At 39.9% G+C, this 24,380-nt stretch overlaps 1 protein-coding gene across 21 annotated transcripts in view; it reads left to right on the top strand.

Annotated features, from left to right (window-relative positions):
* The window catches only part of dtna (dystrobrevin, alpha), a 438,543-nt gene that overhangs the window by 353,495 nt on the left and 60,668 nt on the right, over positions 1–24,380 (top strand). For all 21 annotated transcript variants that reach the window (XM_069921569.1, XM_069921565.1, XM_069921564.1 and 18 more), the window contains 2 exons: positions 271–359; positions 1,979–2,092. In XM_069921569.1, coding sequence (XP_069777670.1) covers positions 271–359; positions 1,979–2,092 — 203 coding nt within the window. The remainder of the gene's footprint in view (positions 1–270; positions 360–1,978; positions 2,093–24,380) is intronic.

Below are 24,380 nucleotides of genomic sequence, written 5' to 3'. Positions count from 1 at the left end.
TGGTCGCCAGAGTTCAAGTCAGTGTTTGAGGCTGCCCTCCAAAATGGTACAGCAGGGACACAATAGATTTAAATTCAATATACAATTATACATAATGTTTTCACTGTAGCATCATTGGCACCTTGGTTATTAAATCATTTTATTTAAACTTTACTGCTGCAAAAACAAATCTATCAATTTTCCCTATTTGATTCTAATCTCCAATATTTTCTGTGATCTGCAGAGAAAAGTATACTAATTCTCAAAGAAAATGTTTCTAAATCTTTCCAGCAACAGCGTGCTCCTTCTGATCTTACCTCGACCATAGATGCAAATAAGCAGCAGCGACAGCTGATTGCTGAACTTGAAAACAAGAATAGGTAAGTAATGCAATCTTAGTTTTTATTTTTCTGCGCTTTTTATTCATAAATCAATTATTTGCATGTTGAAGAAAAATGGGAGGATGGTGGTGAGGTGGTTAAATTACAGGGCTGGTAATCCAGACACCCAAGTTCAAATCCAACCATGGCAATTGAGAACCAAGGTGTGGTTTAAATTAACCTTTAAAACATTGGAGAAGCTTGAGGAAAAGCCAGTCATTAAATTATTCTCAATGATAGAGAGTGAAGGAGTAATTTTAACCAAATGTATGTAGAGGGAAGCTGACTGGTTTGACTTGAGTACCTGTTTACATCCAATACATTTACCTCTATTGCATTATTGTCTCTCTTTGACCTCATTATCTTTCTCTCTGCATACCTCCTATTGCAGTAGGAAAGAAGACTAGAACTATGAATGAGTGAGTAGTATTGTATTAATGATGACAGGGAAAGTAATTTGCTGGAATCATGACAAAATGTTAGGCATTTGACCATTAATTTGATGCTGCACCTACAATATGATTTTTCTTCTCATTGGGTATAAGGTTAAACAGAATTTATCCTTGGATAAGCTTCTCAATGGAATTGCACAACTTTTTTTTTCCTGAAGAAGTAAAGATCAATACTGCATCAAGTCACATGAAAATCAGAATTTCCAAGTCCATACTAATCTGGAAAAATATAGCCCTCACAATTTAGGATCCCAAGTTAATCTCTTGAACCAGTGAGATTTAGTAGTATAAGGGTATTTTCAGAAGGTGTTGATGTCCAAGGTAGCTTAGAGAAAAAAGATTCCATGACTAACATTTCATGTTGTATGGTATTGATCTGCTATCTCACATTGCCAGAAAGGCAAATTTTTACCTGCTTTTCTTCCTCAAATGTTATGTATGTTTCTGTCTTATGCTTCATATAAAAACAAGGATTAAATTCTGTAGCAGCACAAAAAAGGTTATAGACCTATTGTTTCAATCCAAAATCATCTTTTTAAAGACTTTAGTCTATTTTTTATGGGTTTTGTGCCAATCAGTAATTTTAGGAATCTGAAATAAAGTAGTATATATTCCTGGTCATTTTTGTCAAATTTTCTTGGCATATTACCAAACAAATTGGTGGAAAGGGAAGAGCACAACCTTGGTTCATCACCACTTCATGGGTTGCTTCGAAAAATGCAGTCATCCATTGATGCTGCAAGTCCCTCTCACCAAAAGACCATGATTATGTATTGAAGTGTGGTGTGTGAAATCACATTGTCTGAGACAGGGTGATTTGAGGTGAGCTGATTCTTATAAGCAAGCAAATATATGTTACATGATATGATTATAAAGTTGACCATTTGTAGTTATCAAATACATTTCTGGGATCAACCAAAGATATGCATTATCTTCTGTATAAATGAAAAAAAATCCACTTTCTTCATTGCGACAGATTCTAAAAATTTAGTGCCCAATTTGTGCACACAACTGAGCCAATGCCTCATGATAAAGAGCTGTTGGCAAGAAGACTTGAAGTGATTTAATTAAAATCTCTGAAACATTCTAGTGGAAATGGCATCTGCAATTATTCCCGTGCCAATTTGTTGCAATGTAAATTATACAATAATGTTTGTCATTTGTCAGAGAAATCCTGCAGGAGATTCAGAGATTGAGGCTTGAGCACGAGCAGGCGTCCCAACCTACACCTGAGAAGGCACAACAGAATCCCACCCTTCTTGCTGAGCTACGACTTCTCAGGTAACTCATTGAGAATGCAGTTGAATTGAAAATTGCTTCCCCTCCCCACCCCTAGCCACTTATCATAGCAATCAATCTTTCTGAGATTCCCTCCCCATCTATCCTTCTACTCCCTAATGCACTTCTCACTGTAATCCTTGGCTTTATTGATTGCCATAGTAAGGCTCAAAGTAAATTTGAGGAAAACACATCATGTTGGTCTCGTAAATCTTTAAACCCAACAACATGAAGATTGAATTTTCCAATTTGAGGTAACCCTCACATTTTTCTGTTTTCATCTCTTCACCTACTCTCACTCTTCCTCTAACCCATTCGCCCACCCCCCAGTGGTCTCTTCCTCTCCCTGTCTCTCCTCTTCTCCCACCTTCTGTCCAAACCCCATTTTGCCCTTGATTGCTCCCCAACCTCTCTCCCCTCTTTCTTCCCTGTCCCCATACATAACATCTGCCCTTTCCACTTTAGTCTTCATAAAAGGCCTAACCTAAAATATTCAGTGACCATTTCTCTCCTTGGATGCTGGTTTGGATGAATTGTATTGATCATTGCAGGGCTTGGTTTGGGTGAGAGTGTGCTTGATATGATTGGTGCGTTTTGTGTGGATGGGCAGAGAGTGCAAGATTGCAACCCACCTGGTTGTGGTGTGCTGACTTCAAAGCTGCCTTTGATCCATAGAAGTCAACGGGTCCCTTGCAGTGGTTACAAAAGTTAGTTGAAGGTGATGTTCAATAGAAGAGAAAATTATCAAGACAGATATCTCTCCTTAATAATCTAAAAAAAAAGATCATTATGATCCACTGTAGTACCTGAGTCATTGAGTCAAGCCATTTACATGAGGTTACTGGACATTGTTTTCATAGCTGCAGAATTTCAGTAAATGACTTGCCGGCCATTCATGAGCTGAATTAGTCAAGGTTTGAAATTGGTTTCCTTCAAGAAAATTAATTTCACTGGGCCCAGATGTCCCATCTTCATGTGCTTTTGGAAGGTTCATGTGATCCTTCTTCCTTTCAATTGACAGTATGGTCATGCTGGTGAACCATTGAAGGTGGAGGCATGACAAAGTTTGGTGAACCACAATCTTCAACTCGTTCCATTTCAAATGCGTCAAGTTGTTATGTACAAGACAGCAGCAATAAAGATTAGCCCAGACGGTGTTATATTTAAAATAATAGTTTTAATTATTAATCAACAATTATATAACACCTACTCTAATTTAACTAAATTATCTAAACAACTAAATTTATATACAATTATATCACTTAAACTCTAACTATGTGCAAATATATTGGTGTGTATGGAATACCCCAAGTCACTATGGCTGAAGACTCAATTCTTGAAAGGCAGTTCAAAGTTCAGAAATTCAGTGATGACACGTGGGCATGAGATTGATGCAACATTCAGGCTTTAAATGGTTGAGGCACACAGGCCTTAGATGAATGAGGCACACAGGCCTTAGATGAATGAGGCACACAGGCCTTAGATGAATGAGGCACACAGGCCTTAGATGAATGAGGCACACAGGCCTTAGATGAATGAGGCACACAGGCCTTAGATGAATGAGGCACACAGGCCTTAGATTAATTCTGCAGTTCCTGAAGTGGGTAAAAGAGACAGGGGGTTGACAGAATGTTTATTACTCACAACAGCCTGGTTGAGGTGCTTCAGAGAATTATCCTTTTTAGATGAATGCCTTCTTCAGCAATTAGAATACTTTTCATGGGTCAGTGAAGTGCAGTATTTTTTCTGCAACTGTGAAAATCCCTTTCATGGGTCAGTAGAGTGTAGTATTTCTTTTGCACCTTTTTTTTAAAAAGCCGTTTGTGGGTCAATAGAAGTGGTCTCTCATTCCTCTATAAGCAAAAGGAGGAAATCTGACAATTGTGTCTATAACCACACAATGAGGCTAAAAGGGTTTCTCATTCCCACAAAGGAGGTCGAAGAGCTGTTGACTCTTATACTGCTTCCTCAAAATGGCCTCCAGCCACTCTTGTGTATTCAGTCTTAATTCGTTGATCACATGGCCTCTGCACCTGGGTTTTAGAGATACTGCCTTGCTTCTCTTCAAATGCATCCATTTAGCTTGTTGCTAGTTTCACAGTCACTTCAAATCTTGCAGACAGGTAATTAAAACTATTCTCTTAAGGTGTTTTTATGGAGCAACGCTGCATTGAGGCCGGCTCCATTGTGGGGAGGGGGAGAGAAAAAGGCAGACTTTTCATGGAGGAGGCCTATAAGGCTGGGAAACGCTGAGCGGTTCCAGCTGTATGGGGGATTATGGATAACAAACACGGCCATTGATCCTTCTTCCAGCTCTTTTTCCTGGCGCTGACCCTCTGGCACACCAAGCCCGGCTCTTTGCTCCCCACTTTCATCCATCGGACTCCCCAGTTCTGCTTCTCTGTGTCCACTCCGCAGCAAATGTCTTCCTTCCTCCCAGGCCATAGAGCTCAGAACCCAAGTCCCTTCACCCTCTGGCCCCAGCATCTTGGCTGGCTCCGACTCTCCTTGTCCTCACTGGGCTTTCACGCTTTGGGCTGGACTCCCCCTCACCTTGCATGTCCATTCTCGCTCTTTCTGGCTTCTCACTGCGCTCTAGCCCTTTGATCTCAGTGGCCTTGGTGAAGGAGCGAGGGGTGGAGGGGGAATGGGAAGAGGACATTTTCAGGTGGCAGGAGGGAGTCCTAACCCCAGCACCAATCATCATGGAAGCCCTGGTGGTGGCTTCTGGGTCATGGGCCAGTGGCATTATTGTGACATCATCTGCCCGCCCCTAAGCAGCTGCCTTCAGCAGCATTGCCGTTATGGAGTGAGGTGGAGCAACTCGCTTCACCTGTGAAACTACCCCCTGGAAGGATCAGAGTCCACATTTATCATCTGCTGTTGGCATTTTTTTTATGAAGGTAGTTGAATTGCAGAGAATATCTGCTTTTACCTTTTCTTTTTTTCCGTCCATAAAAATGTTTTTAAAGGGACAGCCCCACACAATAAAATGAACTGAAAAATGGGAGAACATCACACATTGTAGACCTGATATTAGTGTCTTGAGTGTATAGACTGGATGTTGCCAGACAGCACTATGTCTTCCTTCTCCTCCTATCTCTATTTAACAGCAGTCAACTGCAAACTATCAAGATATTTGAGGGCATAATACATTTTTTTTTGCTTCATCATTACATGGGAATAGTTTCAGAATAACTTCAGGAGGGCCCAAGGAGATTATGCTCCTCTGACCATTGATGGTTCTACTGTTGAGATGATCAAGAGTATCAGATTCCTTGGAGTGCACCTGGCGGAGAGCCTCACCTGGTCCCTTAACACCAACTCCATAGCCAAGAAAGCCCAGAAGTGCCTCTACTTCCTGCAAAGGCTGAAGAAAGTCTATGTCCCACCCTCCATCCTACAGAGGATGCAACTGAATCACCACCTGGTTTGGAAGCTGTACCACCTCAGACTGCAAGACCTTGCAGATTATAGTGAAGTCAGTGAAAAAAAGACCATTAGGGAACCTCTTCCTGGCATGGAGATGTCTACTGCACTTGATGCAGGTAGAAAGCAATAAACATTGTGAAAGACTCCACACATCCTGCGTATAAACTGTTCTCCCTTCTGCCATCTGGCAGGAGGTACTGAAGCACTTGTGCCCCCAAACAATCAGGCTCCTGAACTCCCAGTACAACTGGACTTTCAGTGTATACATCTTGATACCTTAATATTTTGATGTGTTAATTGCTTTTGTAACTTCAATCTATGTAAATATGTTCTGTGGTGCTGGAGAAACACTATCTCATCCTACCATGCAAGCGTGGTATGAACGATAAAGTAAAGGTGACTTGACTTGAGAACAAACTAATTCAGTACCAAATGAGCTTATTTTGTTTGTACTCTTCTTTCTGCAATTAATAAGAACATAAGAAAGAGAAGCAGGGATAGGCCATTCAGCCTATTGAACATGCACTGCCATTCAATAAATTCTGGGCTGATCTGATCATTGAATCAGCTCTACCTACCTGTCTTTTACGCATAACCCTTCATTCCCCTACCACGTTAAAATCTATCTAACTATGTCTTACAGATATTTAATGAGGCAGCCTTTACTGCTTCCTTGGGCGGAGAATTTCACAGATTCACCATTCTGTGGGAAAAACTTTTCCTCTTCAACTCTTTTGTATCTGTGAACTCTCCTTTATTTCCTTAGTTATCCAGTGCTGGCTCTCCACACCCTTGCTGTCTTTGCTTTTATCCAGATTATACTCAATGTTCCTTATCTGTCCCACCGTCGTCTTGCCGGTGTTCCAGTCTTTGCTAGTTACCTTCTCCCTCAAGCCATTTTATTCTCCCTTATTTAAGCATGATACACTAGTTTGAGATCAAGCTATTGCACGCTCCATTTGTATGAGAAATTCAATTATTGAATCAAGTTTGTCAAAATGACAGTTGCTTGTGCTTGTACTGTTTGAACCATCCATTACTCCTAAGTGTTTCTTTTGATCACTTTGTCATTGCATTTGAATTCAAAATTAATTTTAAACAAAGTTGAGGATGGGAAGGAATACTTTAAAGGGGACTTGAAGAGCAATTTTTGTACACAGAGTATGGTTAATATCTAGATCTTGTAACCTAAGGAGGAGGTGGAGTTGCAAACAATAAATACAATTGAGAAATCTTCAGACAGACACAAACCTAGTGAAGGCAAATGTAGGTAGATGGGGAAGAAAGGTCGACATGGACATTAGAGGGCTAAAGGGTCTGTTCCTGTGAGGTACAGCTCTATGAATCTATAATTAAGTGTAGAAAATTTAAAGCCTGAAAATTACATTTACAGAAAATTGTGTGAATAGATTAATTCATTAAAATATAAAAATGTGGAAGAAATCTTTTTGCAGATCTAACATAAAAAAACAGATTGTTTCCGAAATCAGTTAAATTGAACAGATGGATTTAAACCCGCCAAAATTACGACAAGCATCAATCCATTGCCTAACAAAAAGTTGATGTTACAAAATTGATTGTAACAAAGATTAATGTATAATGAACTGTAACTTTGAGTATAATGAACATGAAGAGTAAATTAAAAAATTAGCAAAAAAATTCAAAACAAGCAACTCACGTTGTACATTTGACTTCTTTATGACGTACGATTCATGGGTGACATTTTCACCACTGTGGTGCAAGTATATCAGCTGCATTGAACCAAACTATTTTATCTGCAGAGCATTTTATCATTGGGAAAAGAGATACTGTAAATTTAGTCGATAAGTAAAAAGAAGCCTATGCCAGGTTGTTGGAGCTGAACTCGGGCAAGGCCTCTGAGAAGTCTAAAAGAAGCATGAAAGGGCATAAACAAGGAATTTGGAGGGTTAAAAATGCCATGAAATAACTTGTTCTTGACTGAGAAGAATATAAAGGCATTTGATATGAGGAGCAAGAGGGTAGCTTGGAAAAAGGGAGATCCTCTCAAGGACAAATGAGGGAAAATGTGTGTGGACCCAGAGCTAATGCGAAAGGACCTGAATAGTATGTTGCATGGTGTTCATCAATGACATGGATGACAATGAGAATGGGGAGTGGGTAATATTGATATTCAAGAGTATGTCAACATCAGGAAGAAGTTTTGGATCTCTTTAAAAAGGACATTAAGCTAGGGAAGTCTATTCCAAGATAGTGAAAGAGGCCAGGGAGGAGATGAAGCCACAAGCAAAATACTGGAGGACTGCAAGATGTCTAATTTTATTTTTTTTAAAAGGACAACAGAAAATTGTAGGCTGGTGATCCTTGTATGATTGATAGTGAAATAATTGGGAAGGGTCAGGATTTATATAAGAACATGAGGAACAGGAGTAGGCCATCTGGCCCATCAACCCTGCACCGCCATTCAATTTGGTCATGATTGATCTGATGACAGGCTTATGTCCACCTAAGTGCCTTTTCCTCATATCCATTAGTTCCCTTACTATGTAAAAATCAATGCAACCTTGTCTTAAATACTTCAGTGGGTAGCGAATTCCACAGATTCACCATCTCTGTTAAAAATGGTTATTCTTCATCCCTGTCCTAAATATACTACCCTGAATCTTGATGTTGTCCCTTAGTTTGGTCTCCCCTACCAATATAAACAATTTGACTACCTCTATCTTATCCATGCCTTTCATAATTTTATGTTTCTAAAAGATCCCCTCTCATTCTTCTAAATTCCAGTGAGTACAGTCCAAGATGGCTCAATCTCTCCTCATAGGCTAACCCTTTCACATTTGGAATCAACCTGGTAAACCATCTCTGCACAGCCTCCAAAGCCAGTACATCCTTCCTCAAGTATGGAGACCAGAACGGCATGTAGTCATCCAAATGCAATCTCACCATTACCTTGTACAATTGCCACATTACTTCTCTGCTCTTAAATTCAATCCCTCTAGCAATGAAGGCCAACATTCCATTTGGCTTCTTGATAGTCTGCTACCTCTGCAAGGCAACCTTTTGAGATTTGTGCACAAGCACTCCTAAGTCCTTCTGAATGGCAGTATGCTGCAATCGCTAACCATTTAAATAATATTCTGATTTTCCATTTATCCTTCCAAAGTGGATAACATCACATTTGCCAACATTGTATTCCATCTGCCAGGCCCTTGCCTACTCACTTAACCTATCTATATATCTCTCTGCAGAATTTCCCTATCCTCTGCACAATTTGCTTTTCCACTCAATTTAGTCTCATCTGCAAACTTTGATACGCTACACTCTGTCCCCTTTTCTAGATCGATTATGCATGTCATAAATAGTTACGGGTCCAACACCGACCCTTCCAGCATTCCCCTCACCACCTATTGCCAACCAGAAAAACATTATTGTATTCCAACTCTCTACCTTATATTGGTTAACCAATCCTCTATCCATGCTAATAAAACCCTCCCAACTCCTTGTATCCTTAACTTCTGTATAAATCTTTTATGCAGCATGTTTTCAAATGCCTTCTGGAAATCAAGGTAAATAATATCCACCTGATCCCCTCTATCTACTGCAGTCATAATATCCTCAAAAAACTCCAGAAAATATGTCAAATGGGACCTCCCTTTGCTGAATCCTTGCTGCGTCTACCTGATGAATCAATTTAGCTTCAGATGCGGCTTTTTTTCAACTACAAATGTAAAATTAATTGGCCTAGAGTTCCTTCCCTTTTTCCTATATCTTTGTTTGAATAGTGCTGTGATATTCACCATCTTCCAATCCACCAGGACCTTTTCAGAGTCCAGAGAATTTTGGTAAATTATCACCAAATCCTTGAATATAAGTTATGCCATTTCTTTCAGTACCCTGGGATGTATTCCATCAGGACCAGGGGATTTATCTATCTTTAAACCCTCAAGTTTTCTGAGTACAACCTCTTTAGTGATAGCTATTACATTCAGGTCCTCACTTCCCATCACATCCATAACATCTGTCTTTGACATGTTTGACGTGTCCTCCACTGTGAATTCTGACACAAAATACTTATTCAAAGCATCAGCCATTTCCTCTTTACCCAATGTCAATTCCTCCTTCTCATCTAACAAGGGACCAACCTTCACTTTATCCACCCTTTTGTGCTTTATATAATTATAAAACCTTTTACTGTCTGTTTTTTTTTCTATTTTGTGCTAATCTTTTCTCATAGTCTACCTTCCCTCTCTTTATTGTTCGCTTTGTGGTTCTTTGTTGCTTCTTAAAGTTTTCCCAGTCTTCTAGTTTCCCAATGCTCTTGGCAATTTTGTATGCATGAACTTTTATTTTAATGCCTACCTCAACGTCCTTACTTATCCAAGGCTGATTGTCCCACTCTTACTGTTCTTGATTTTAACTGAAATAAACTTTTGTTGAGTACCATGAAAAATCTCTGAAATTCAACCATTGTCCCTCCATATAGCCAGCATTCCCAGTCTACCATAGCCAACTCCTCCCTCATCTCTTTTTTGAATATTTTATTTATTCAATATGTATAATATCAAGAAATTAACAATAATATGCCATAGTAACGTATTAGAATGTTAACAATTATATGATAAAACTATAGATAAAAAACAAAAACTAAAATCTAAGATCTAAAAACTAAAAGAAAAAGAAAAAAAAACAAATACAATAAAAAACTAACCCACCCTCCCCCTAAATTAATCTAATCCCAAAACTAAAATATATGATATTTCATTATAAAATTATTACAAATAATTAATTCCAATTGCATCAGTCGACACTCAGAGACCTCAAAAACATCATGAAATTATTATGCCTTGAGGGAAAACTTCACTGATCAGGAAAAATAAATCAATAAAATCATAATTTTAATTTCATTATTTTAGTGTACGGATCCCAACTCTGTTAACATCTTGAAAGGCAATCAGCAATTACCTCATCTCCTTGTAGTTTCCCTTGTTCAGGCATAACACACTGGTTTTAGACCAAACTATTGTGCCCTCCATTTGTATGATAAGCTGAATCATACTGTGATCACTCTTTCTAACAGTTTGCTAATTTTACCTATCTCATTGCACAGGACTAGATCCAAGGCAGCATGTTCACTTGTAGGTTCAGTAACATGCTGTTCAAGAAAGACATCACGTATGCCTTCTATGAAGTTGTCCTCAAAGTTGCTTTGACCAACTTGATTCATCCAATCTATGTGCATGTTAAAGTCCCCCACGATAACTGCTGCTTCATCCTTGCATGCCTCTGATATTTCTTGGTTGATTGCCTATGCAACTGTCATGTCATTATGAGGTGGCCTGTACATAACTCCCATGAGTGATTATTTTTCCCCTTTACTATTCCTAATCTCTTCCCAAATGGATATACCATTTTGCTCATGAGATCTTACATCATCTCTCACTATTGCCCTGATCTCATCTTTAACAAGGATCGCTACCCCACCTCCTTATCTTCCTGTCTGTCTTTGCTTATTAGCTGATATCATTGGATATTTAATTCACAATTCTCTCCTCCTCGTTTCTGTAATGCCCACTAAATCATACCTCTTTGCACTGATTTGAATCACAAGTTCACTGACCTTTTTTCAAACATTGCAGGTATTAAATAATTTGCCATTATACCCATTGTCCTTTTAATATCTGGTCATCTTTGCCCCTTTTGTGCTTGACTTTTATCCCCTCTACTCTCTCTTTATCCTTTTTTAACTTTTGATTTTACAATATCCATCCCTCTGCAATTTTTTGAACTTACCCCCTACTATTTAGTTTGAAGCCCTGTCCATGGTCCTAGTTATGCAATTCACCAGGATCCAGGTCCCATCACGGTTCAAATGGAGCCAGTCACCTTTGAACAGTTCCTTCCTTCCCAAGTACTTGCATTAGTAAAGCATGGACGTATTGGGGATTGTCAACATGGCTTTGTTTGAGGTAGGTCCTGTCTTGCAAATTTGATTGAAGGACATGACAAAGATGTTTGATGAGGGAAGGTTAGTAGCTGTTGTCTATGTGGTATTTGTCAAGATCCTTCATGATAGGCAGGTCCAGAAGATTAAGTTTCATAGGATCCATGGTAAGTTAGATACAAAATTGACTTGGACATAAATGACAGAAAGTGCTATTTTGGATGGAGGTTGCTGATCAGTCGTATGAATATAAATATAATAAAACCACGATTATATGGAATTCAAGCAACCAACAGCCTCAAGCAACCAGAAAAACGATTGAGGGAAATAAATTTTAAAAGTTAAAATAAAAGTCAGTAATAAGTAAAATATATGTAAGTTTAAAATAGTAAAAAGTAAATGTTCTCTGAAGTAACACATAAACCTTTGGTGAGATGAGAGCAAATATTCAGCCTGTGCTTTGCTCATAGCTGAAGTTTGAATAATGTTTGAATTGTGTTTGAATTAAATGGCATCATCCAGAATTAGTTGATGCCACTTGCTGTTGAGGTGACTCTCTTATCCTTTATCTCCTGTAAGTGTCTCCTTATCCTTGCTTAGTAAGAGTTGTCGGGTCAATGGCTTTATCTGTAAACTTGGGGGGTTTGGGGTCTTGGGAGAGCAGCTGGTGTTAATTATCTATAACGTTATTGCTCATCTTTTGGGCATTTCCGTGGAGGGATTGTAACCTGAAGATGCAGCAATGGTTAAATGTTTTCAAAGAATGTGACTGAAAATAAAGTAAAGTACTTTAAAGTTGATATATTCAAACAAGAGTAAGTCTCAAGCAGCCAGAAAATACACTTGTCCACCATAGGTCCCAGATACGGGGTGGGGGGGTGGTGGGTGTGTGTGTCTCCCACAATCTGAACCTGAAGCTACCTCCCTACCCCTTTCTGTGACCCACAAGAGACATGCCTCTTGTTACCCTAACATGAAGCTCTTAATATCTCCTTTGAAGACCAAGCAGAGATGTGAAGAAACATTGTAATAAGTTTCTTTATTTCTTTATTGTAATAAAGAAACTTGGGTTCTTTTAAAACAACTATACTTTATTAGCTAAAGTACACATACGAGTGGTCGTATGGAGGCATCCATCTTGAATTCCCAAGCTGTTTTTTAAAAAAAACTAGTCTCTGACTCCCTCTAGTGGTCAGGAGTATCATTAGCACTCTTTCGGTACACTTATCTGACAAATAATTTTGTCAGATTTTGAGCACATGATTGGCAACACTTTTTTGCTGGAACTCTGGCATGTGGCCACTTGGACAAAACATATTGCCCCTTAGTACTTCATATGCTTTGTGTGCCTTTCCCAGCATGGAGGGATTTCTAGCCAATTATTCTTGGAAAATACTGCCTGTTATTATGTAGGGATTTAAGTACTTGCTGATTTAACAAAGTAATATTTTCCTTCCTTTGATATATGAGAGTTCCATCTCCATCTCATTGGAACATCTTTTAATACAGTGTCAGTTATTTCTTTCCATCACTTCTCAATTCAGTTGAATTTATGTGTTTTGGGGCTCAGGTATAAATTGTGAAGCTATGAGGGGCAGAATGGCTTTGGAAGATTGGGAATTATATTGAAGGGTGTGAAAAGGGACAATGGATAGGCAATGGTTAGCAAGCATCACATTGAAACTGCCTGAAATCATTTCACATAGAAATAGCAAAGAACAAGTACTATTCACAACACAATTGCTTACAAAGAAAGGCCTGGTGGGAAAAAAAAGTTTGTTGTGCTGGAAAACCAGACAAGAGTATCTATTTATATGTTATTACTTATGTTTTTTGCACATTCTTCATAAAGACAAAGCTTCAAACAATGTTTGCTATGACTCATCCTTGAATTATCCCTTCAGAAAAATGCCTCATTTCCATTTAATATCCAGCACTGTTACAGTTGTGGTTCAGAATCTGTTGAATCACCGATAAGAATCACCAGTTTGATTTTAAGTGGCACCCAATATAGAGACTCCTTCTTGGGATGGAGTGTAAATTAAATAATGTTTGCACTTTATGATTTTTTATTCCACCAATTATTTGGATAACTGCCAGAATCATTCCCCACCCACCCCAACCCCCTCCACCACCTCCTAAGTATCATCAATACATTTTATGTTGGTGACAGGCAAGTTTCTTAAAAGTCAGCTAATATAAAAATAAAAATAATGGTTATTAGTTTCTGCTGATAATTGACAGGATGTGTTAGTATTCAGAATTTTTGCTCTCACAATGCATCTGAAATAACCCTTGGAATTAGTAATATTTATGGAGTTGTCAGGAAGGTGTCACTGCCATTCCTAAGAAGACTGAAGCGAGCAAGGCTACGGGTCACCATTATGTCAACTTTCTCCAGCTCTATCGAGAGCATCCTGGCTGGTTGCATGGTTGCTGCAGAGAAATGGATCGTAGGTAAATCCATAGGACCATGAGAATGGCAGAGAGGATCATGGGAGTCTCCCTCACCTCCCCCTCCCACCTCCCATCAACATGATCAACTGGGATAACTTTCTGAATAGGGTGCATAAAATCATTGAAGACCCTTTCCACAGAGCATCATTCAGCTGCTACGGTTGGGGAAGAGATACAGGAGTATCAGAGCCAGTACCACCAGCCTGAGGAACAGCATCTTCCCTCGGGCAGTGAGAATGCTGAACAACCAAAGGAACTGCTCACACTAACCATCCGAGACTCCAATATGAACAAAGCAATATTTCTTTATATAGATGAACTACTTGTCCTGCATAGGTATTGATTGATTGTCTATGTGTGTGTGTGTGTGTGTGTGTGTGTGTGTGTGTGTGTGTTGTCATGTCTGGTTGCATGTTATATCTAGTTGTGTGTCTGCATGTCTTGCACCGAGGACTGGAGAACACTGCTTCGACGGGTTGTATTTGTGCAGTAAGATGCCAATAAACTTGATATGACTAGTGAGTTTCATGTTCCAGAAGGGATAATTAAAAATCAGCATTTTCTAATAAGAAAATATGATGCCACTTATTAAATAGATAAACTATTTGGAATTTCGAGGGTTATTAAAGCAAGTTAAAATATTAATTTTCATGTGAAATATTACCATCAGTATTTCAGTACCTTTATAGGACAGAACACTGTTGGGCTAATGATCATATGCAATAGGCCAGTTAGATTCAGGATTTAGATTAGACTGCCAAGGTGACAGATTATTTTGTAGTTGAGGCAGAATACTTGAAAAGATCATTACGGCTGTTTCTCATACTCCTCCTGGTGGAGAAGGCAAGGATGCAAAATGTGGATGCTGAAAGGAGGTAACGGAGCAAGTAGTTGATGAAATAGTGTGTAATATAGGAAGATTAGGTGTATTGGTAGTGCTGTGCATTTGCTCAGCAAAAGGAGGTGTAAAGCACTCCTTCTGACTGATAGTCTACGGGATATCCAAGGGCAAAGTGACCTCCAATCAAAGTCACGTGAAGCCATGGATTGCAGATGGTGGATGGGTTTTACATGCAGATTCTGCAAATTGGAGTTTATGGTTGTAAAGCTAAAGACACTATGAAGATGAATTTGCTGATCAGTGGCCAGTGTAACCCATTCAGTATGGACACCACAACTGAAGAAGGCAATAGGAAACCACTTCAGTATTTTTCCCTTGTATAATCATGAACTTAACATCGACTACGGTCTCAACTCAAAGATGGAGCCTTCACTGAAGGAGGACAGGAAGGAACAACTACAATTCAGAGGGTCAGAGATCATGACGGATGGAGAGACATGATTGCCCACGCCGAATGGTAAGGAACCTGAATGAATAGGAAGATGCGAGGATGGGATAAACTAATTAAAATATGTTATTCGAACAAAAAAATGATCAAAATATGTCATTTGTTTTCAGCCATCCAAAATATAATTTGGAACACATACAACAGATTTGACTCAGCAAATACCTTATCATGTTTTTGACAAACATAAATCAGACAGGGCTCTTCTATTCTTAAATGAAAAGATATGTTACAAAAACATTGTTTTTAGGGAAATGTGAATATAAATATCATTTCTTGTACCAGTTTTGTTTAAAACCAGTTAAGATCAATGAATGAGGTGGTCCACCATAGAAATGAGATCTGGAGATGGTTGAACTATTTAGGGGAAGAAAATTTGTGTGTGTATATATATATATGGCTAAGGAAGTGTTTCAGCATAAGGTTTTTTTATTGGCTAAAAATTGACCATTGTGGAAACAGAGAAACATAGAATATGGCAGCACAGAAACAGGCCTCTTTGGCTCTTCTAGTCTGTGCCAAACCTTTTTTTTTTGCCTAGTCTCACTGACCTGCACCCAGTCCATAGCCCTCCATGCTCCTCCTATCCATGTACCTATCCAAATTCTTCTTCAATGTTCCACACTCCCACCACTCTGTGAATTTCCCCCAAAACTTTCACCCTTAACCCATGTCCTCTGGTTTGTATCTCACCTAACCTCAGTGGGAAAAGCCTAGTTGCATTTACTCAGTCTGTACCCCTCATAATTTTGTTCACCACTATCAAATTTCCCCTCATTTTTCTATGCTCCAACAAATAAAATCCAAACCTGTTTAACCTTTCCTTGTAACTTTGTTCCTGAAAAATGGGTGGCATCCTAGTAAATCTTCTCTGCCCTCTTTCTATCTTATTGAAATCTTTCCTGTAGTTAGGTGACCAGAACTGCACACAATATTCCAAATTTGGACTCACCAATGTCCTGTACCACTTTGCCATAATGTCCCAACACCTATACTCAATACTTTGATTTATGAAGGCCAATCTACCTGTGAAACCACTTTCAGGGAATTATGTATCTGTATTCCCAGATCCCTCTGTTCTACCACACTCCTCAGTGCCCTACCATTTACTTGCATGTCCTCCCTTGGTTTGTCCTTCCAAAATGAAATAGTTCTCACTTGCCTGAATTAAATTCCATCTGCCATTTTCAGCCCATTTTCTCAGCTGGTCTAGATCCTTCTGCAAGCTAAAAATCTTTGCTGTTCAGAACACCTACAATCTTAGTGTCATATGCAAACTTGCTGATACAATTTACCACATTATCATCCAGATCATTGATATAGAAGACAAACAACAATGGTCCCAGCACTGATCCCTGAGGCACACCACTAATCACAGGCCTTCAGTTTGAGAAGCAATCATCCACCCACTACTCTCTGACTTCTCCTGTATAGCCAATGTCAAATCCAATTTACTATGTCAGAGTAAATATCGAGCGTCTGAACCTTCTTAACTAACCTCCCATCTGGGGCCTTGTCATAGGCTTTATTAAAGTCTATGTTGACAGCATCTACAGCCCTTCCTTCATTAACTTTCCTGGTAATCACCTTTAAAAACTCCATGACCTGCCATGCACAAATCCATGTTGACTTTCCCGAATCAGTCCCTAGATATCCAAATTCTTGTACATCCGATCTCTTAGAACACCTTCCAATAATTTACTCACTACTGACGTAAGGATTACCAGCCTATAATTTCCTGTGTTAATTTGGAACCTTTTTTAAACAATGGAACAATATGAGCTACCATCCAATCCTACGGCACTTCACCCATGGCTAAGGACATTTTAAATATTTCTGCCAGGGCCCCTGTAATTTCTACACTAGTCTCCCTCAAGATATGAGGGAATAACTTGTCAGGTCCGGGGGATTTATCCTCCTTTATTTGCTTTAACACAGCAAGCACATTCACCTCTTTAATCTGTATACTGTATATGTTGCTGTATAAGATGGTATTGAAACTTGAAAATGTCACTCCAAATTTTAAAATTACAATCTTAATATCCTATAGTTCAGAGCATTCCCATTTCAATGGAGAACAGCATAAAACACTTACATAACTTCTACAGTCCAACCACTAAATATTTTTCTTTTCAAACTTGCATTTTTATTAAAACAATAAAAGTGTATTATAAAATTGTCAAGCATACCTTAAAAATAACAGCACAGCAAACAAAGCTAACAGCATACAGCCAGCAAAGTCTCAGCGCTCCCCCACGACTCCATCTGTTCAGCCTGATTGCCATTTGCTCTGTACAGGCTTTAAACAGCTTGATAATGGAGCCAACAGTAGTTTATTTTAAAATAATGCTTATAAAATTTAAATCTTTACTAGGTAATTTGCTTTTAAAATATTGTAACAGCATCACTCTACTAGTCAGTGGGATGGCTGGTAAAGCACCATTGGGGTAGTTGTGCCAGACTTGAGGTTGTTTTATACAGCGAGTACAACTCCTAAATTTTAAGTGCAAATTCTGAGTGTTGTCTTATGCAGTCATCTTATACACCGACATGCAAGTTCCATGACCTCACTGCTTCCTTTCCTGGATTCTGTGCCAGTTTCCTGAGTAAATGCTAATGCTAAAAATCTTCCCCATCTCATCTTGCTCCATGCTTAACCGACCACTCTGATATTCAAGAGGACAAATTTTGTCTCTTACTAGCCTTTTGCTCTTAATGTAAAAAACAGGATTTTTTTTTCACATTGTCTGCCAAAGCAATCTTGTGTCTTTTAGCCTTCCTGATTTCTTTCATGAGCTTTCACTTTGCGATTTTTTTATGCTCCTGAAGTACCTCATTTGCTCCATCTTTCCTATACCTGCTATACACCTCTCTTCTTCCGAACCAGATCTCCAATGTTTACTTTGACTTTACTCCAATCAGGAACTTGCAAAATGTTCTCTCAAAATTTCACCTTTGAAGGCCTTCCACTTACCAAAGACATCCTTGACAGAAAATAATTTATCCCAATCTAGGTGTTTTGATCCTTTCTCATTTACTCAAAATTGCCCTTTCTTCAATTTAGAATCTCACCCCAAGGACCAGACCTATCCTTCTCCATCATTAATAAAACTAATGGCATTATGATCAGTGGACCCAAAATGTTTCCCATGTCCTGTCTCATTCCCTAATAGGAGATCCAGTACAGCACTCTCTCTAGTTGGTACCTCTGTATATTGATTGAGAAAACTTTCCTGAACACATTTGACAAACTCCAAGCCATTCAGCCCTTTTACAGTATGGGAGTCCCAGTCAATATGTAGAAAGTTAAAATCTTCAACAATCACAACTTTGTTTCCTGCAGCTGGGAGATCCTTGTCATTGATGCAGACAGTGAGAAGGTGCTCAGCGAAGCAATTTCCTCATCTGCATCCAATCTCTCCGATGTCAAGAAGGCCACAAGGGAAGCACCAGATACAGTAGATGGCTCCCGAAGTTTCATAAGTGGAGCGTTGCTTCAATTGGAAGGGCTTTTTAGGGTATAAAATGGTGGTAAAGGAGGAGGTGTGGTGCGTGGGTGTAGCACTTCCTGCGGTCACAGGGGAAGGTACCAGGGGGGGACAATTAGTGGAAAATGATGAGTAGATGAGGGAGTCACAGAGGGAGTGGTCCCTACAGATGGCAGAGAGGGGAAGGTGGTGGGATCAGGTTGTCGGTGATGGAAACTTTAGAGGATAATATGTTGGATGCAGAGGCTGGTGGAGTGGTAGGTAAGGCCAAGGGAAATCCTGTTCTTGTTCTGTCTCGGGGCAGTGGGGCCAGGGCTGATGTGGGTTAAATGAGGAGCTGTGGTTAAGGGCTGAGTTAATGGTGGTAGAGGGGAAGCCACATTTTTTTAAAGAAAGAGGACATCTCGAATGATCTGGAATTGATGACCTCATCTTGGGAGCAGATATAACAGAGACAGAGGAATTGAATCCTTACAGAGGACTGGTTGTGAAGAAGTACAGTTGCAGTAATTGTGGGAGTTGATACGTTTGCAGAAAATATCTGTAGAAGGTTTGTCTTCCAAGACAGAGAGAGATCAAGAGAAAGGTTGCCGCAGATGGACCAAGTGAATCTGAGGTTGGGGTAGAGATTAGCAACAAAGTGAATAAAGTTGACAAGCTCATTATGGGTGCATGAGGCAGCACAAATATCATCATTAGTGTAGCTGAGGAAGAGTTGAGGAGCCTTGTAGCATGGATTGCTCCACAAAGCCCCAAAAAGGCAGGCATAGCTGGGACCGATGCAGGTACTCCTGCATGGGTATTCCTTTGACTTGGAGAAAATAGGATGAGTAAAAGGAAAATTTATTGAGGGTGAGAACAAGTTTTGCCAGGCACAGAATGGTGGTGGTGGTGGGGAATGGTTTGGTTTGTTGTTAAGAAAGAAACGAAGGGCTTTGAGACCTTCTGTATGGAGGATGGAGGTGCAGAGAGATTGGATATCATTAATGAAAATGAGGTGGTCTAGTTCAGGGAATTGGACTTTCAATCCTGAGACCCACCCAATACTGAAAGTCTGTCCATAGCCTCATGCACAGCCAAAACAGGGCACCCATAAATTGGAGGAAAAACACCTAGTATTCCATCTGGGAACTCTCCAACTGGATGGCATTAACATCATCTTCTCCAGTTTCTGCTGGCCCATTCCCCATTTTTCCTCTCTCCCCACCCCTCTGTCTCCTTTCCTGCACCTTTGCACTCCCTTCCCTCTGCATTCACAGAACTATCCCCTCTCCGCCTGTTTTCTCTGTGCTCTCCCTCCCTTATCTACCTATTTCCTCTTGCCCGGGGGCCTATGCTCCTCCCCCACCATTTTATTCATGCGCCTGCCTACATTTTGCTCATATCTCGATGAAAGCCTCTTTATCTTTATCTTTGCCGTATCAAATACACTGTTTAACCCACTGAGTTTCTCCATGATTGTGTTTTTACTTCAATCACTGCATCTGCTGACCTTCATGTTTCATTCTATTTACTTGTGCTTCATTGTTCATCGATTTTTACGTGTTGACTTGTGCGATTCTTCTGGTTTCCAGATCGCTTTCGTGTTTGTAATAATTAGGCTAATCAAGCGGGGAGAGGGTTAGGTTAAGGGTGGGGTTAGGTTGCTGGAGCACAAGAAATTTGTAATGAGTAAGGCTTGCACAGTATCCATTTACCCTCAGATTATGAATGCTTTAGTGAACATTTATACCAGCTGGAGATACCAACATGTAGCATGACAGAGAAGGAACAGGAAATACACAGAAGAAAGTCACAGTGGAAGAGGAAGGGGAGAAAGCAAAGCCCAACAGCCAGAGGCCACATTTTCAAAGGATCTGTCAGGACCATTTCTTCAATGCATGGCCCTTTTCTGATTCAGTGAGGAGCTACTCATTATATTATGCCATTTGCTAAACAGAGCCAGAACTGCTTTGTAAATGACTGCTCAGATTACAAAACCCATCATTTTTAATATAACTCAAGATTCCTTTATTTTCATGTTAAAAAAATAACAGTGAAATATTACACAAAATTGACTTTAGTATGCTGTAAGGCAGACAGATTTGCCATTAACAGAAATTGCCAGGTGCCTCTTACGGTCAGCAAAAGAGAGTCCCTCCCTGAGTCACCGAGTGTCTGCGGATTTGCCTCCAGTGCTCCCACAGCCTCTGCAACCACAGAGACTCCAGTGCAAACCATCAGCAACCCGACCACCAGATCTGAACCTCTGAGCCCTTCAGTGACCTTGGCACTCTCTCGCATCTTGCTTCCGATATCTGGTACCTCTTTAGCTAGTCTGCAGCCTGGTGTGAATCCTTTGACTGCAGTTACCAGCAGCCTGCAACGTCCTTGGATTCCTCACCTTGAGTTGCCAACAGCCTGCCACCTGTGTATTCCTCGTCCACAGAGCCCCTCACTGGTCTGCTACCATGGTCACTGATCCTGCAGCAATAGGTCATAAGACATAGGCGCAGAAATAGGATATTCAGCCCATCTTTCTTCCCCGCCATTTCATCATGAGTTGATCCATTTTCCCACAGCCCCACTGCCTCCCTTCTCCACATAACATTTGATGCCCTGGCAAATCAAAAACTTATCAATCTCTGCCTTAAATGCACCCAATGACTTGGTCTCCTCAGTAGCATATGGCAATAAATTCCACAAATTTACCATTCTCTGGCTAAAGAGATTTCTCCACATCTTTATTCTAAGAGGACGTTCTTCAATCCTGAAGTTGTGCCCTCTTGTCCTAGACTCTCCCACTGTCGGAAAAAAACCTCACTACATCTACTCTGTCCATGCCTTTCAACATTCAAAATGTTTCAAAGAAATCTCCCTTCATTCTCCAAAATTCCAACAAGGTCTACGGCAAATGGCATCTCACTGGCTCTACACAAAGCCCTGGAAAACCTGGACAGCAAAGATGCATACATCAGGATGTTTTTTATTGACTATAGTTTGGCATTTAACATCATCATTCCCTCAAAAGTGTTCAGCAACCTCCAAGATCTGGTCCCCCAATGCCCTACTTTTTAATGGATCCTATATATCTTGACCTTCAAACTCCAATTAGTGAGGATTGATAAGAACATCTCCATAATCTCCATCAGGATCAGAGCACCCCAGGGCTGTTTACTTTGCCCACTGCTCTACTCTCTTTACACCTATGACTGTGTGGCTCAGTACAACAACAGCACCATTTGTTGATGATTCCATGGTAGTTGGTTGTTTAAAAAGGAACAATGAGTCAGCAGACAGGAGGGAGATTGAAAACTTGGCTGAATGGTATACTAACAACAACTTTGCACTCAATGTAACCAAAACGATGGTGCTGATTATGGTTTATCAGAGGGGAAAACCAGAGGTGTACAAAACAGTGATTATTGGGGCATCAGAAATTGAGAGGGCGAGATCAAATTTAAATTCCTGGGAGTCACTTGTACGTCATCATGAAGAAAGCACGTCAGGGCCACTATTTCCTCAGAAGTTTGCGGAGATTTGTTGTGACATTGAAAACTTTGGAAAACTTCTCAAGATGTGTAGTGAACAGTGTAGAATGTGGACTGGCTGCATCACTGCCTGGTATGGGAGCACCAATACCTCTGAGTGGTAAGCACTGCAAGAGGTAGTGGACAATGCCTTGTACAACACAGGCAAAACTCTCCCCCCATCAAGAAAATCTAAATGGAACACTGCAGTCAGAGAGCAGCAGCAATCATCAAGGATCCACACCACCCAGGACTTGCTCTGTTCTCACTGCTGCCAACAGGAAAGAGGTTTTGGTGCAACAAGACTCATACCACCAGGTTCAGACACAGTTGTTACTCCTCCACCATCAGACTTCTAAACAACAGTCAATCAGAAACTCATTTAAGAACTCTTAGGTTGCAAATTATTTATTACTAATTTTTTTTCTCTGTATTTCCCAGACAGTTGGCATTTCTTTCTTTGTTTACATTTTTCTCTTCTGTACACGTATCTTTTCTTGAGTACAGTGTTTGCCATTACCAGTGAGTAGAAATTCTGCATGTCCCGCAGGCAAAAGAATCTCAGGATTGTATGTAAGTCATGTATTTTCTCTGACAATAAATCTGAACTTTGAAAAAATTTTCTTGCAGAAAGTTGTTTGGGTCAATAAGTAACTCCACTTTGGGCAAGCATGGACACAATAGCCTCCTGATCCATAAATAAACCTCAACAACTTAGACTTTCTCTGTGGTTTGTGTGCAGTCCATCGCTTTCTGAATCTTCAAGAACAAACCTTATCTTGCCTTATGCCCTGAAGTCATGAAACAAACATTGGGCAGCAGAGTTAGTGTAGTGGATATTGTAACACACAAGGTGAACAACCTGCATTTGAATTCACCACTGTCGTTAAGGAGTTTATACATTCTCCCCATGTCTGTGTAAGTTCCCCTGAATGCTACAGTTTTCTCCTACATTCCAATGACAGAGAGGGTTAGTTGGTCAGCTGGATATACAGGTATTTGGGCAGCTCTGGCTCATGGGCCGGAAGGGCCTATTCTTGTGCTGTGTCTCTAAATTTAATTTTAAAAGATGGATTTTCTAATTTTGAGTAGTTTCCATCATATTGTGAATAAAACTCTGCCCTCCAAAGCTGCCATATGTTGCATGTATCATCAGCTTTTGCCTTGATCTCAATGGCCTTCATCTCCACGGTCCAGGCACAGGTGTGTAACGGGAGCACTGCCAGGAACAGACGGCAGAGCTTAGTGAACATTTGGTCTGAAAATTCTAACCTTGGTTAAGAGTGGTGATTGTTTTACTCATATTAGAGTGTCAGGGACTAAGCCCCTTTGCCCTGATATTTTCTCCTCCTGTGACCTCTTCCGGAAAAGATGCTTTACTTTCTGACCATTTCTTCTGTTGCTCTTTGTGCTCCAGGCCAACTGAGGCCAATATTTCAATAATCCAATTTAATTTTACCTCAATAATGGAAACATTTTGTGCTCCTGGTAGTTTTAAAGAGCGCAGTGAGCTTTCCCTAAAAGACCTTGAAAATATTTTGGGATCCTTTCAAAGAGCTGAAGAGCTGTCTACCATTCTGACCATGGTTTCCCCAGTGTGTCAGGGCATGCACCAAACAAACAGTGATGAAGTATTGATGTCAAAGCTACATACCTTGATACAACTTGCGCAGAACCATGTATTTTAATGTTACAAGTATTGAAAGGCACAAAAATATTATTTACATGAATTTCAAGGGAAATTGAACCTAAATAGAGACGCACAATGAACAAAAGTTGATGTCACATGATCAGATTTCCAATCTTGTTTTTTTTTGCAACTTCAGATTGTCAACTCAGGTTGTTTCTAGATTATCTGAAAGAAGATATGCGCAGGGTTTTGTTGATGCAGGGGGTTAATGGGTGATGAAATGATAGCAGGATAAGTACAGATTACATACTTATTTGGGGGAGGTAAATGTTGAAGAAGCCATTTCGATATGAAAATACATTTTCAGTCATGTTCCTCCTGTCATTAATCGAGAATTTCAGTTATATTATCCCTGTTAGAAAAGGAAAATTATGATTCATTTCTTTCCTGCAAAGGAGAGAGAAGTGTATTTATGAATATCAAACCATATGTTTGGGTGATGTGGC

The sequence above is a fragment of the Narcine bancroftii genome, chromosome 2 (assembly GCF_036971445.1).
Source record: "Narcine bancroftii isolate sNarBan1 chromosome 2, sNarBan1.hap1, whole genome shotgun sequence".
Classification (NCBI taxonomy): domain Eukaryota; kingdom Metazoa; phylum Chordata; class Chondrichthyes; order Torpediniformes; family Narcinidae; genus Narcine; species Narcine bancroftii.
This window is presented reverse-complemented; position numbering and strand designations above follow the sequence as displayed.